Raw genomic sequence first — 13,599 nt, 5'->3', positions numbered from 1 at the left:
GCCAAATATATATGTATATGTTTTGCATTGATCAGTATTCAAATATTTAGTATGACAAGCTTAGAAATTCTTAATTTTTACAAAAAATCATATTTTCTTTTTAATATTTTCTTTCTCAAGAGAATGTTTATAGCCCACAAAATAACTGAAAATCAAGTATTACTGATTAGAAGCACCAATGAGTTTTTCTTTTTACAAAAAAAGCATGATACTAAACAACTCTAATGCAACGATTAAAAAAACAATCTGCCTTTGCCACGAGGTGAAGTATTAACACAGCCAATTTCTTATCTTTTGTAGATGCGTTTACGAGACAGGAAGGACTCTCCTCAGCTGCTAATGGATGCTAAACACATCTTTCCTGTTACTTTTCCTTTTAATCCATCCTCCCTCGCATTAGAAACCATTCAAATTCCAGCCAGCTTGGGCCTAGCATTCATCTCACGTGTCTGAACCAAGGATGCACTGTCAGCTGTTGACAATGAGTCTGTTGCCTGAAATCTGAATCCATTAAAACATAGTGAGCCACTGAAAATACGTTTTTGAAGGGACAACGCTGTATATGCCCAGATTTTTAGTATGGGTAGCTGGAAATCTACATAACTGTACCACAACTGGAAGGCTAATAGAAAGATGTGCATTTGTATAGGTCATTATTGTCATGTAGACACATTACTGATTGTTACGTTTCCAGAGTATGAATATAGGGCTTGGGCAAAAATTGTCTTCAGCTGCCTAGAGACATTTTTAGATCTTTAGTAACATATTTAAATAGTGTACATTAAAATCCATACACAATCTGCTCATAGGTAGGGACCAATAAGGACAGACACGGTACTATAAGTGGAGGACTGGAAGAAATACATTTTGTAGTAGAATACATAGTCATGTAGGAATCTATTTCTCCGTTAGGGTTTTTGACAATTTAAACATAGCGAACTTGCAATATATAAAACAATTTGTTAAACAACTTCCTTATTTATGTCAGCATGACATAAATTATGAAGTATTAAAGTCTTTTGGCTTACTGTGCGATATAACATAGGTGTTCATTTGTTAGTGCTGTGGTTTACTAAACACATTAAACTGCTGCTGAGTATAGTGTTCTTTAAAATGTATGACAGTATCCTTTATTAGGCACTAAAATAAGAGACTTCACTTTTTATTGTCAATTTTGTTTACAGTCCAATGCAATCTATTCTTTTAACTGGATTTATGCAAATGTCAACAAATATCACCTGGAAAGAAAAAATGGTAACTAAGCACAAGTAGCATACTGGAAGTTACATAATAGTTTTCTTTACAGATAGGGCACTAAAATACTTGTCTTGTGGCAAAATGAACAAAAGTCAGTCATGATTATAATATTTATTTCATATTTTGTAGTTGGTTAGGGTTTTTCCTTTGTCCAATTTTAGTCCAAGGAAGTGGCATTATATTTTTTCAATATCATCCATTTTATGTCTTTGTCACACTTTTTAAGATGTATTCTCAAATACCTAGAATGAAAGGAGAAATTCCTTGAGTAGCCCAATATCTTTATTAGTCTATATATTGGCTTCTGGAAAAATACAACAAACATTGACTGGGAAGGGAGTATTTAAAATTGTGCAGTTTGTGAATCTATCCACATAGTTCAATGAACCTATTTAACAAAAGGGTTACTTCATGCTAGAAAAATAGTTTTTAAAGAAATCTATAAAGTGTTCTGTAAGATCCAGACTGCACAATGAGAAATTATAGTTGTTTTGGCCTCTGCGTTTCCAATCTGAAAGAATATTCCATCTTTCACGGCTCTGATCTGCTCCAGTGTGGAATTTATATTTCAAAATGTACAACAATTAAGTCAGAGACCTTGGTCAACACTCTGTTTCTGAATTTTAAAACATGGTCAGTGGTGTATGGTTCAAATATACATATGAAAAAATTGCACATTACTAAATTGCAGTGTGCAATATTTTAATGTATCATGCAACTTAGCAACTTAGCATGAAGATTTATTTATTTAAAAGAACAGAAAAATATTCTGTAGGTAGACTTTTAGAATGTTCTGGTACTAATCAGCCTGTGAACCTACAGAATAATTTTGCTATCAGCTGAGCAGACCAATACATTTCAGTTATGTTTTGAGATATATACATGCACCTTATTTATGGTGACTGATAAAATGTATAATAAAGAAAGCTTGATCTTTGTCAGTACCATTTTGAAATGCTTATGCCTTTTTATTTTCGGAAGTGTGTGCCCATTTTTTGTGTTTAATAGCTCACTACTGATATGTTTAGGTACCTACAAGTAAGAATTGCATCTTTAATTTGGATGATCTTTGTTAAATTATTTAAATTATTTTCATATGCAAAGTAAACCAAAAGTACTTCATTCAAATATGTTTGTTATTTTATCTCTGAGGCCAAGGATCATATAAGCTGGCTCCAAACACAGTATCATGTAATATGGTGGAGTGTACTAATCTTTCAGAGTTTCAGGAAGTACTGCACTTGTTAATATGTCATGAAAAAGCCCTGGTATCCAGTAATAGCATAAGAGCAGGAAATAGGTGAAAACATTTAGAAAAATAGAAACTTTCCCCCTCCTGTTTAAGTAAAATTGGCACAACAGTATATTTATACTGTAAATCAGGAAATATATCTACTACTTAAACACATAGTTATGAAAATTCGTTAAAATGTATTTTTGTTTTTAAAATTTGTTTACCTGTATAAAGCCTTACTGTGTCTTGTTTCCTTAACAAAGTAGTAGTAAGTTGTTTATAGGTATTATCCTTAAATTCAGTGGTTTGAGTAGTGTTACATTTATATCACATTAAAAGTGTATGCTGCTTGACATGTTTTAAAGGAAAATATTTCTAAGTTGAAATAGATGTGTACTTGGTAAATCATCTAAAATTTTACATAACAGTATTTTACATGCACTTTTCAAAAAATAATTTTAGTGTTGATTTATGATATAAAATATTTTTCACCTTAGGTTTAAGGTCTCTTTAGATAACCATGAAAACAAATATAAACATCTTTTTAAAACTTATATTTTTTCCTTTGAATCATGATTATGCTCTTTTTATGTGGACGTAACTTTTATATTTTAATTTATTATCTATTGATATAGTAGATTCTGTTGGATGCAGGAAATTATTAATTTGTCAATGTCCCTTTTGACATATGTAACCATTCTGAAGATGTCGCACAATAATTACCTCATTGAGTTTGGTATATTTTTAGTCCAGCCATTATTTTGTTCAGCCTTTTGCAACATAATCTTCTATCCAAATTTTAACCAATTGCTACCCAGGCTTTAATCCGAGATGGAACTTGAAAGTGCTTAAAGAATTTTGCTTTATTAAATGTGATTAATCTAGTCTACTTGATCAGAATAGAAAGATATGCTATACTTCATCTTTGAAACATTGATTTTTTTTAATCCATTAACAGTTGTTCCATACCTGGAAACACCAGCATTTGAAAGCTGAAGGTCTATATCATTTAGGATTTAAAACTGAACACATTTCAAAATATCATACAAGAATTCTGAGAGAATGACTTTTGTTTTTTAAGATGCTGATAATTCATCTGACAAATAAAAGCCTTTAAACAGGTTTTCACTCTGTACCACCACAGTATATGGATGAAAACCAAACCAATTCAGAATGACATATGCTTTGAAATGTTGTAGTGTCTGATGTTGTATTTAGTAAATGTGTGCATCATAAACACTGTATCCTATTAGCTGTCACTGAAAAATGTCCAAATAAAAAACTCTACAGCTGTTGGTTTTGGTTTTTTGTGAATATTTAAACAACAGATATATTCAAATGAGGCACAATCCAACCCCATGGAAGCCACCAGGAGCCTTTCTATTGACTTGAAAGGGCAGTTGGTTCAGGTCCAGGGTGTCATACGTCCATGTGCACAAACACACTAATACTGACAGAATCTTTTTCTGTAAATGCATCTATGAGTGTCTTTTGTTGTACAGAAAGCAATTCCGTCAGTAGGTTAACATGCTACTATTTCAAAGTGCATGGAAAACAAATTATATTAATGAACAGAAGAAAATTAAGGTTGCTAATTAAATGAAAACACAGACTTCTGTGCCCTGGAAGCTCTAAAACCAGATGCTGTATTTAGTGGAACCTTATCTTAACATCATAAAGAACTTAGTGTATCTGACCAACTGTGACACTCCTGGGGATACCCAGGGTGGTGAGGAAGCCCTGCCACCTGTCCTTAGTGTGAGGAAGACTTGTCGATCGGTGCCTGGCAGGGGTCAGCTCCCCAACCCCACCAGCCACGGGCAACACAAGCATTCCCCTCCAGGCCTATGCAGGCCCAGCTCTATCTATACAGGTTAGTGATAGGCTCACTCCAACCCTCAAGCCCTCCAAGTGTCCCCCTGGACTGACCAGCCCCTGGTCTACTGGATGGACATTGAATTCACAGAACCTGCTGCTCCCAAAGAACCAGTACACAGCAGCTTACCACTTTCACCTCAGGATCATCACTCTGCTTAACACACGCCACTTAGATATGTTTAGAGTGAAAACAAGTAAAAGTTTATTTAACAACGTAGCGGGGTGGTCACCCCGCTCCTGCCCTGAAGGGCTTAAAACGACCCTGGGAGAGGGCTGTGGCAGGGGAAAGGCTGGGCTGATTGGGAAAGCAGCCCCAGCTGCAGCCAGCGCAATCGGGGTCAGCTGGTCCTTATAAGACGGCAGTGGGCCAGAAGGCCAAGGAGACATTCTCTCTAACTCCTTAGAGAAAGAAGGACCTGGCTGCCTGGGAAGCTGAGGAGGGTACCTAGGGTGGAGCAGTGCAGAGGAAGGGCAGGGGGAGCTGGGGAGCTCCAGCCTAGCTAAGCCGCAGGCTGAGTTAAGGGCCCACTGGCCACGCAGCTTCCATTGGCCTGGAGCAGCGAACCAAGGCCTGTGGGAGCTGCAATCGCCCAAACCTGCGGACGCAGCAGGTAAACAAACCGGCCTAGCCCACCAGGGTGCTTACCCTGGCAGGCCGTGTGCCAAAGGTTGCCGATCCCTGTTCTAGAACATACTCACTTAACTAATTATGGTCATGTCTCACATTGCTCATCAGCATTTCTCAGCCAGGTAGGCTGTGATCCCTTTTTCACAAAATAAGCTTGTCTCTGAAGTGCAAAATAGTATGTCTCCTTGAAATTCCAGATACATCAAAATAGTTTGATCTTTGTTCATAAACCAAGTCCCCTCCTGCTATATGTTTCTTTCTATAGATATTTGCAATCTCTTGTCAATTTTGTAACCTTGGTTAGTTGGTGGCCTCATATGCAGATAGACTTCCATTGTGAGCCACACAATGACCAGCTACAGAAAGAAGCGTTTACTTCCCTGTAGCGGGTGGTCACCTGCTGTGGCCTGGAGAGGGTCCAAGCCAGCCCTGGAGTAGGGCTGGGGCTGTGAGAAGCAGGTAGGCTGATGGGGAAGGCAGCCACAGCTGGGGCCACACCCCAATCAGGCTGCAGCTAGCCCTATAAAAGGCCAATGAGCCTAGAGCTTAGGAGACTGCCTCTCTAGTTTTTGAGAGGGAAGGACCTAGCTGCCTGGGAGCTGAGCAGGGACTTGAGGTAGGGCAGTGCTGGGGGAAAGGCAAGAGAGGCTGGGGAGCTCCAGCCCAACAACCCCCTAGGCTGCAAGGCCTTGTGTGGGGCCTAAACCAGGTACTCGAGTTGCAAAGAGACAGCCCGGGGCTAGGCAGTGGCAGCAAGTTCTAACCCCGCATACCCCTTGCCAATGATGAGTGGCAATTACAGGCTGCATTCTGCCCCAGTGAGCGGGGGCTAAATGATGACTGGCAGTAGGTACTGAGGCAAGGTGGGATTAGGGGTTAGGGGTTTGGGGAGAGGAGGAAAGGGAAGGGGAGGAGAGACCCAGAGACTGCAGGGATATTGCTGGGGCAGAACCCTCAGATAAAGGGGCACCGGGATCTGGGAGGGACATGGGGGGCCAGAGAGTAGGGATGACATCAGCCTGTAGAGGGTGCTCTGGAGCTGGAAAGCGAGCCAATTCCCAGACCTCCATCAGGAGATGCTGCAGGGGTGAGTCCTGAATCGCTACATTTCCCCCATCTAAACAGAATCTATCACCTTCTAGTCACCTGTCTTAACGTATATACCTTAAAACCATAGTTTTCAGTATAGATACATAACTCCTTAAATACCATCCACACATACATTTTGCAAAGACTGTGATGACCAGTAAGCTACTGGCTTGTGGTAGAGACGTGCCACCCTTTGATAAATTTTTATGCATATACCAGCCCCAGGGGATCCCTGTAAACCCCCTTTACACCGTTTATTCCATCTGCCAGTTAGCACCTGGATCACACCAACATCATTATAGTTAGCTATATTCTGAGCTTTTGTTAATTTGTCACAACCTTAATACTGTATCTAAATTTGGGCTTTTGTATATTCAATTCCCTTGTTGGTTTAATAAAATGTAAGGAAAAACCCAAATGGAATTTTATAAAGAATGCAATTAACAAAATTTCTATTGTTACTGCTTATTTACATAGGAATGGTTTCCCTTGGTTGTCTGGGCACCTTCAGAAAATCTATAACTTTTATTTTTTTTTGTACTAATAAAGATTTACCCAGGATAAACTGTTCCACTTGTTCCAATAGGTATTTTTTGAGGTACAAGACTACTGTATCTGAGTCCAATACTTTTAAAAATCAGAGGGGTAAGTTACTGTACCAACTACAGACAACAGCTACATTTAATAATTCTATTTATTTTTAACACTAGAGAGAAGTATGTTTTATTTCTTCATTTTGAGGGAGACTTTCAGTACCCCTCTCTGAAGAGAGAGAAGTATCCAATGGTCATTTGTGCTTCAGAAAATCTCCCCTTTGAACCATTTGGCTTGAGCACAAAATGTAGCCACTGATAAATGTTTTAAATCCAAATTAAGGACACTGGATTCTATATACCAAGGGTGGGTTAATACCCCATTTCACTGCCAACAAACAAAAAAGGAAATTCCCCAGTTACCAGACTCTCAGCCCAGAGCCCTTTGCCTATAGCTATGGCAGACTGAGCCAGCCTCCTTTGAGTGGACTGTACACATTAGTAGCTGTAAAGAACCAACTAACACCATGATGGAGAATGTTTATAAAGTCATTAATTTCCAAGCTAATACCTTGGAAAATGACATATTCAGAGCTTCTTTAATATAGTTGGGGTGTCCTAAAAATAATTCAGGGAGGAGACTGCTCTCCTCCTCTAGGGAAACCTTGCAATCTGTAGCCCTGTTAACTACAGAACCAGCTTAGGCCTTGCCTAGACTGGGGATTTGCCCCAATTACAGCCACTGCTATAGCTGCACCAGCACACCCCTTAGTGCTGATAGAAAAAGCCACTATTTGTTCCCATTGCTGGACTGTACGATGAGCTACTGGTGCAAATTGCTGCTTTCCTTTTCTGTCTTTGGGGCACACACCAGTGCAGATACGTTGATGCTTGGCCATAGCCTGAGAATTTGCCTCAATTCTAGCACAGCAGAGTAGACAACACCTTAGCTACAGCAGTGTTTGATCAGGCACGAGTGGGCAACATCGTGCTCGAACATCATCATGGGAGCAGCTGTGTGGACAGGCTCTGGCTGCTGGTTTTCCAGACAAGTTTAGGGCCACTATGTTTACCCACAGTTTGAGCTAAACATGGGACTCTGGAGGTCAGCATGAGCGAGGTCAATCCATGTTAAACAATGTTTGCACATGGGTTCGAGGCTCGAAGACGCAGTTATGTTGCACACTCAGTCTCTGGCCCTGCTCGGAGGCACATCCCTGGTGGGGGGACACGGGACGGGGATGTGTGTGAAGCTAGATTGGTCTCTGTCCGGAGGGGGATGTGTGTGTGTGAGAAGGCCCCTGGGAGGGGTGTGAAGCCGGACTGGTCTCTGTCGGGGTGGTGAAGGCCCCTGGGAAGGGTCGGGGGGGTGAAACTGGATTGGTCTCTGTCCGGAGGGGGGTATGTGTGTGTGAAGGCCCCTGTGAGGGGTCGAGGGGGTGAAGCTGGATTGGTCTCTGTCCGGGGGGGGGGGGGGGGGTGAAAGCCCCTGGGAGGGGTCTCTGCAGTGATTTCCCTACACCCCCCTTGAATTTCCCCAACACTGCCCCCCAGTTTTGTGAACTAGTTACATGCCAAATCTGGTGTCTGAACTTTGCGACTTTGTCCTCACCCACAACTATTTTACATTTGGGGACAATATAAACCTTCAAGTCAGCAGCACTGCTATGGGTACCCGCATGGCCCCACAGTAGGCTAACATTTTTATGGCTGACTTAGAACAACGCTTCCTTAGCTCTCATTCCCCTAATGCCCCTCTACACTGATGACATCTTCATCATCTGGACCCATGGAAAAGAGGCCTTTGAGGAATTCCACCATGATTTCAACAATTTCCATCCCACCATCGACCTCAGCCTAGACCAATCCACACAAGCGGTCCATTTCCTTGACACTACTGTGCTAATAAGCAAAGGTCACATAAACACCACCCTATACTGGAAACCTACTGACCGCTATACTTATCTACATGCCTCCAGCTTGTATTCAGGACACACCACATGGTCCACTGTCTTCAGCCAAGCTCTAAGGTACAACTGCATTTGCTCCAATCCCTCAGACAGAGACAAACACCTACAAGATCTCTATCAAGCATTCTTAAAACTACAATATCCACCTGCTGAAGTGAAAAAACAGATTGACAGAGCCAGAAGAGTACCCAGAAGTCACCTACTACAAGACAGGCCCAACAAAGAAAATAACAGAACACCACTAACAGTTACCTTCATCCCCTCAGCTAAAACCTCTCCAGCACATCATCAAAGATCTACAACGTATCCTGAAGGATGATCCCTCACTCTCCCTGATCTTGGGAGACAGACCTGTCCTCACTTACAGACAGCACCCCCAACCTGAAGCAAATACTCACCAGCAACCATACATCACAGAACAAAAACACTAACCCAGGAACCGCTCCTTCCAAGAAAGTCCAATGCTAACTCTGTCCACATATCTATTCAAGTGACACCATAATAGGACCTAATCACATCAGCCACGCCACCTAATCACATCAGCTCGTTCACCTGCACATCTATCAATGTGGTGTATGCCATCACGTGCCAGCAATGCCCCTCTGCCTTGTACATTGGCCAAACCGGACACTCTCTACACAATTTGGGAATTGGTCCTGCTTTGAGCAGGGAGTTGGACTAGATGATCTCTTGAGGTCCCTTCCAACCCTAATTATCTATGAAAAGAATAAATGGACACAAATCTGACATCAGGAATCATAACATTCAAAAACCAGTAGAACACTTCAACCTCTCTCCAGTCAGTAACAGATTTAAAGGTGGCAATTTTGCAACAGAAAAGCTTCAAAAACAAACTCCAGGGAGTAACTGCTGAACTTGAATTAATATGCAAACTAGATACAATCAATTTAGGCTTAAATAGAGACTGGGAATGGCTGAGCCATTGCACACATTGACTCTATTTCCCCATGTTAAGTATCCTCACACCTTCTTGTCAACTGTCTTAAATGGGTCATCTTGATTATCCCTACAACAGTTTTTTTTTTCTCCTGCTGATAATAGCTCATCTTAATTAATTAGCCTCTTAGAGTTGATTGGGCAACTCCCACCTTTTCATGTTCTCTGTACATATATATATCTCCTCACTATATGTTCCATTCTCTGCATCTGATGAAGTGGGCTGTAGCCCACGAAATCTTATGCTCAAATAAATTTGTTAATCTCTAAGGTGCCACAAGTACTCCTGTTCTTTTTGTGGATACAGACTAACACGGCTGCTACTCTGAAACCTGCTACTTCTTGTGTTATGTGAAGGATTAAATAACATTTCCTTATTCACTTTCTTCACACCAGCCAAGATTTTATAGACCTCTATCATATCCCCCCTTAGTCATCTCTTTTCTAAGCTGAAAATTCCCAGTCATTTTAATTTCTCCTCCTGTTTCATACCGCTAATCATTTTATGCCCATCTTTGTACCTTTTCCATTTCCAATATATCTCTTTTGGGATGGGGTGACCAGATCTGCACATAGTAGTCAAGGTGTACATACACCATGGATTTATATAGAGGCAATATGATATTTTCTGTTTTATTATCTATCTCTTTCTTAATGAGTCCCAACATTCTGTTTGCCTTTTTGACTGCCACTGCGCATTGAGTGGATGTTTCCAGAGAACTATCTACAATGACTCCAAGATCTCTTTCTTGAGTGTTAACAGCTAATTCAGACTCCTTCATTTTGTATGTATAATTGAGATTGTTTTCCAATGTGCATTATTTTGCATTTATCAACATTGAATTTCATCTGCCATTTTGCTGCCCAGTCACCCAGTTTTGTGAGATCCTTTTGTAACTCTTCACAGTCTGCCTGGGACTTAACTATCTTGAATAGTTTTGTATCATCTGAAAATTTTGTCACCTCATTGTTTACCCATTTTTCCAGATCATTTATGAGTATGTTGAATAGTAATGGTCCCAGTACCGGCCCCTCAGGGATACCACCATTTATCTCTCTACATTCTGAAAACTGATAATTTATTCCTACCCTTTGTTTTCCATATTTTAACCAGTTACTAATACATGAGAGGACTTCCCTCTTATTTCATGATGGCTTACTTTTCAAAAGTCAATTTAAATTAAATACATTTAAAAAAAATTATATTGTTATGTGTTTTGGAGTAACTTGCATTAGCCTGATGTTAAATTTGTATTATCCTAACAAAATATTTACTTTATTCAGATCTCTTTTATATATCTCATTAGCCCTCACACACACACCCCCCCGTAAATTCTAACACCCCCCCTAATTTCAATTCCTGGGGAAATTACGGGTCTCTGGGGCAGGGCGCTGTGAAGCCGGATTGGTCTCTGTCCTGAGGTGGGGGTGAAGGCCCCTGGGAGGGGTCTCTGGTGTGTGTGTGTGTGAAGCCAGATTGGTCTCTGTCCGGGGTGGGGGGGTGAAGGCCCCTAGGAGGGGTCTCTGGCGGGGGAGGGTGTGAAGCCGGATTGGGCTCTGTCCGGAGGGGGGGGGAGTGAAGGCCCCTGGAAGGGGTCTCCGGCGGGGGGTGTGTGTGTGAAGCCGGATTGGTCTCTGTCCGGAGGGGGGGGGGTGAAGGCCCCTGGGAGGGGTCTCTGGCGGGGGAGGGTGTGAAACCGGATTGGGCTCTGTCCGGAGGGGGGGGGGTGAAGCCGGATTGGGCTCTGTCCGGGGGTGAAGGCCCCTGGGAGGGGTCTCTGGCAGTGTGTGTGAGAAGCCGGATTGGGCTCTGTCGGGGGGGGGGGGTGAAGGCCCCTGGGAGGGGTCTCCGGCGGGGGGGGGGGGTGAAGCCGGATTGGGCTCTGTCCGGGGGGGGGGGTGAAGACCTGTGCTGGGGGGGGGAAATGTGTATGAAGCCGGATTGGTCTCTGTCCGGGGGGTGAAGGCCCCCGGCGGCAGGTCCGGTGTAGGCTGGGCTCCACCCCGCTCGGGAGCGGGACACACCTGGCGCGGCGCTGCGGGCCGCCCCTGGGCCCGCCTGGGAGCTGCCAGCTGCGGAGCGAGCCCGGCTCCTTCCCCGAGGCGCGGAGCAGCGGCCCCATGGCGCTGGCCGAGCTCTACACGCAGGTGAGCCGGGCGGGTGTGAGGCGAGCGGGGCTGCGGGGGCCCTTGTCCGGCCGGGGCCGTGCTGCCCCCGCCGCCCCGTCCCAGCGGGCCGGGGGAGGGAGATGCCGCTGCGCTCAGGCCAGGGACACCTGCCGCTCTGGGAATGGACGGAGGAAAAAAGTTTTTGGTGGGCAGGGCGAGCCGGATGGTCCCTGGGCCGGGTTATACTTTGCCTCGGGAGTATGGGACTGGAGAGTAAATGCACAGCCTTGCCGACCCCCAGAAATCGTGAGCCCAGCCCCCCAAAACCGTGAGATTAACCTCCCCGCCCCCACACACACCTCTGGGGGCTTTGGATCTGCCTTCTGGTTTTTGTACTCTAGGCTTCACAGTTATTACCTCTTCTCTGCAACCATGACAGCTGGAAAAGTAGGGGGAAATCCTGGCCCTTTTGAAGTCCATGGGAGTTTTCCCATTGACTTCAGTGGAACCAGAATTTCTTCCCTGCCCCCTCACTCTTCTAAATGAAAGCTAGGCTTCCCACATAATCACAGGACTCCAGGAACTGGGGCATTAAGACAAGCACCAGATATTGTGAGAGGCTGAATTTATAGTAGGCTGTTGAGATCTTAAAAAAAAAGGTTTATAGGAAAATATTATGGTTTTTCCAATCATGATTTTCACCCGAGAGACTGGTTTTAATAAGTAGCTATGATTTACCACTCTCCCAGGACTGAACAGGGCTAGTAAAATGCAGGTTTCTGTTATATCTATGGGTTATTTATTAAACTAAAATAAGGACACTGTCACTTTGAAAGGAGCTGATTCTCCTGCCTGGATGATTCTTCAAATCTGACTGTCTGCAGAATTGCTTTAATAAATAAACCAAAGATTTACACAATTGTGTAGAGCATCAGCTAGGCAATAATAATGAAACAGAAGTGAAATGCTGTTGTGAATCATGAGACCTGGCTTCTGTTCCCAGTTCCTGACACTGAAGTGAGGTTAGGCAAGTCACTCCACTTCCCTATTCCTCCTCCCTTTCCCCATCCATAAGCATTATCCACCTTTAGATCAAGTACTAAGTGTTTATTACCATTATGATCACTTTACAGTTTGCATACTGTGGGACCAGTTTTCAAGTCCAGTGAGTTTGCTTTGCCCTGGAGACAGAAAGTAGAGCAGAAATCCAGGGGATCCCGTTTTGTGAGGGATTCCCCTTGTATGGAGGAATCCTTGGGTGCAGCTCCTGGCTACCAGCGCATGAGCCATGGATGGCTATATCAGTAGCTGAGGACATTTTTACTTTAACCATGTTTATTTACTTGTAACATTGTTAAAGTCAGAAAATAATAAATAAGACTTAATATTTGGTGACCCATTTTTATATTATTCAGCTCTGAATACGCAGTCGGCGCTATAAAAGACCTAAAGAAAGAAATATTAATCTAAAAGACATCCATAAAACCCACTCCTACAAATGCTTAAGTGCATGTGAGTAGTCGGTTTAGTAAAGCATGTGCATAAGTATATGTAAAATAAGACCAACAGCCATAGATAAGGCAAGATGCAGTAGGAAACCCATGGAAGTTTTAACTTAGACTATTAAATCAATCTCTCACTTCCCTCACCCACTGATGTGATTCAGTATATTGAACTAGTAGAAGTAGTGCCTCTTTAGACATACCTAAAACATATTGTGTTAGTCTTTAGTTATATCCAAGACCAAGACACAATCTGGGAAAGTTGTACAAAATGATCGTACTTGCATTTATTTTTTAAAAATATTATATAGAATTGGTATTCTATGAACATATAGTTATATAGCAAAAAGTGAGACAGCCAGACATGTACAGAAAATTTTAACATGACTAATGAGCCAAAATACAATCAGCATCTAAGGAGCAGGATACAGGCTATATCAGT

The 13,599-nt window shown here is 42.6% G+C and overlaps 2 protein-coding genes and 1 long non-coding RNA gene across 15 annotated transcripts in view; 2 read left to right on the top strand and 1 right to left on the bottom strand.

The window, feature by feature from the left end:
• The window catches only part of MYO5A (myosin VA), a 204,223-nt gene extending 200,437 nt beyond the window's left edge, over window positions 1-3,786 (top strand). For all 10 annotated transcript variants that reach the window (XM_030577446.1, XM_030577444.1, XM_030577439.1 and 7 more), the window contains one exon: window positions 301-3,786. In XM_030577446.1, coding sequence (XP_030433306.1) covers window positions 301-453 — 153 coding nt within the window. In that variant the 3' untranslated portion in view covers window positions 454-3,786. The remainder of the gene's footprint in view (window positions 1-300) is intronic.
• LOC115658468 overlaps window positions 1-11,651 on the bottom strand; it is a 37,955-nt gene extending 26,304 nt beyond the window's left edge. The window contains exon 1 of one of the 2 annotated variants that reach the window (XR_004002295.1): window positions 11,572-11,651. This is a non-coding gene — a long non-coding RNA (uncharacterized LOC115658468). The remainder of the gene's footprint in view (window positions 1-11,571) is intronic. The other variant, XR_004002294.1, reaches the window with a different exon arrangement.
• MYO5C (myosin VC) overlaps window positions 11,586-13,599 on the top strand; it is a 59,071-nt gene continuing 57,057 nt past the window's right edge. For all 3 annotated transcript variants that reach the window (XM_030577447.1, XM_030577450.1, XM_030577449.1), the window contains exon 1: window positions 11,586-11,694. In XM_030577447.1, the coding sequence (XP_030433307.1) occupies window positions 11,668-11,694 (27 nt within the window). In that variant the 5' untranslated portion in view covers window positions 11,586-11,667. The remainder of the gene's footprint in view (window positions 11,695-13,599) is intronic.

This window comes from Gopherus evgoodei, chromosome 10 (assembly GCF_007399415.2).
Source record: "Gopherus evgoodei ecotype Sinaloan lineage chromosome 10, rGopEvg1_v1.p, whole genome shotgun sequence".
In the NCBI taxonomy this organism is placed as follows: Eukaryota; Metazoa; Chordata; order Testudines; family Testudinidae; genus Gopherus; species Gopherus evgoodei.
Note: the sequence above shows the minus strand (reverse complement) of the source record. Positions and strands in the feature narration are given on the sequence as shown.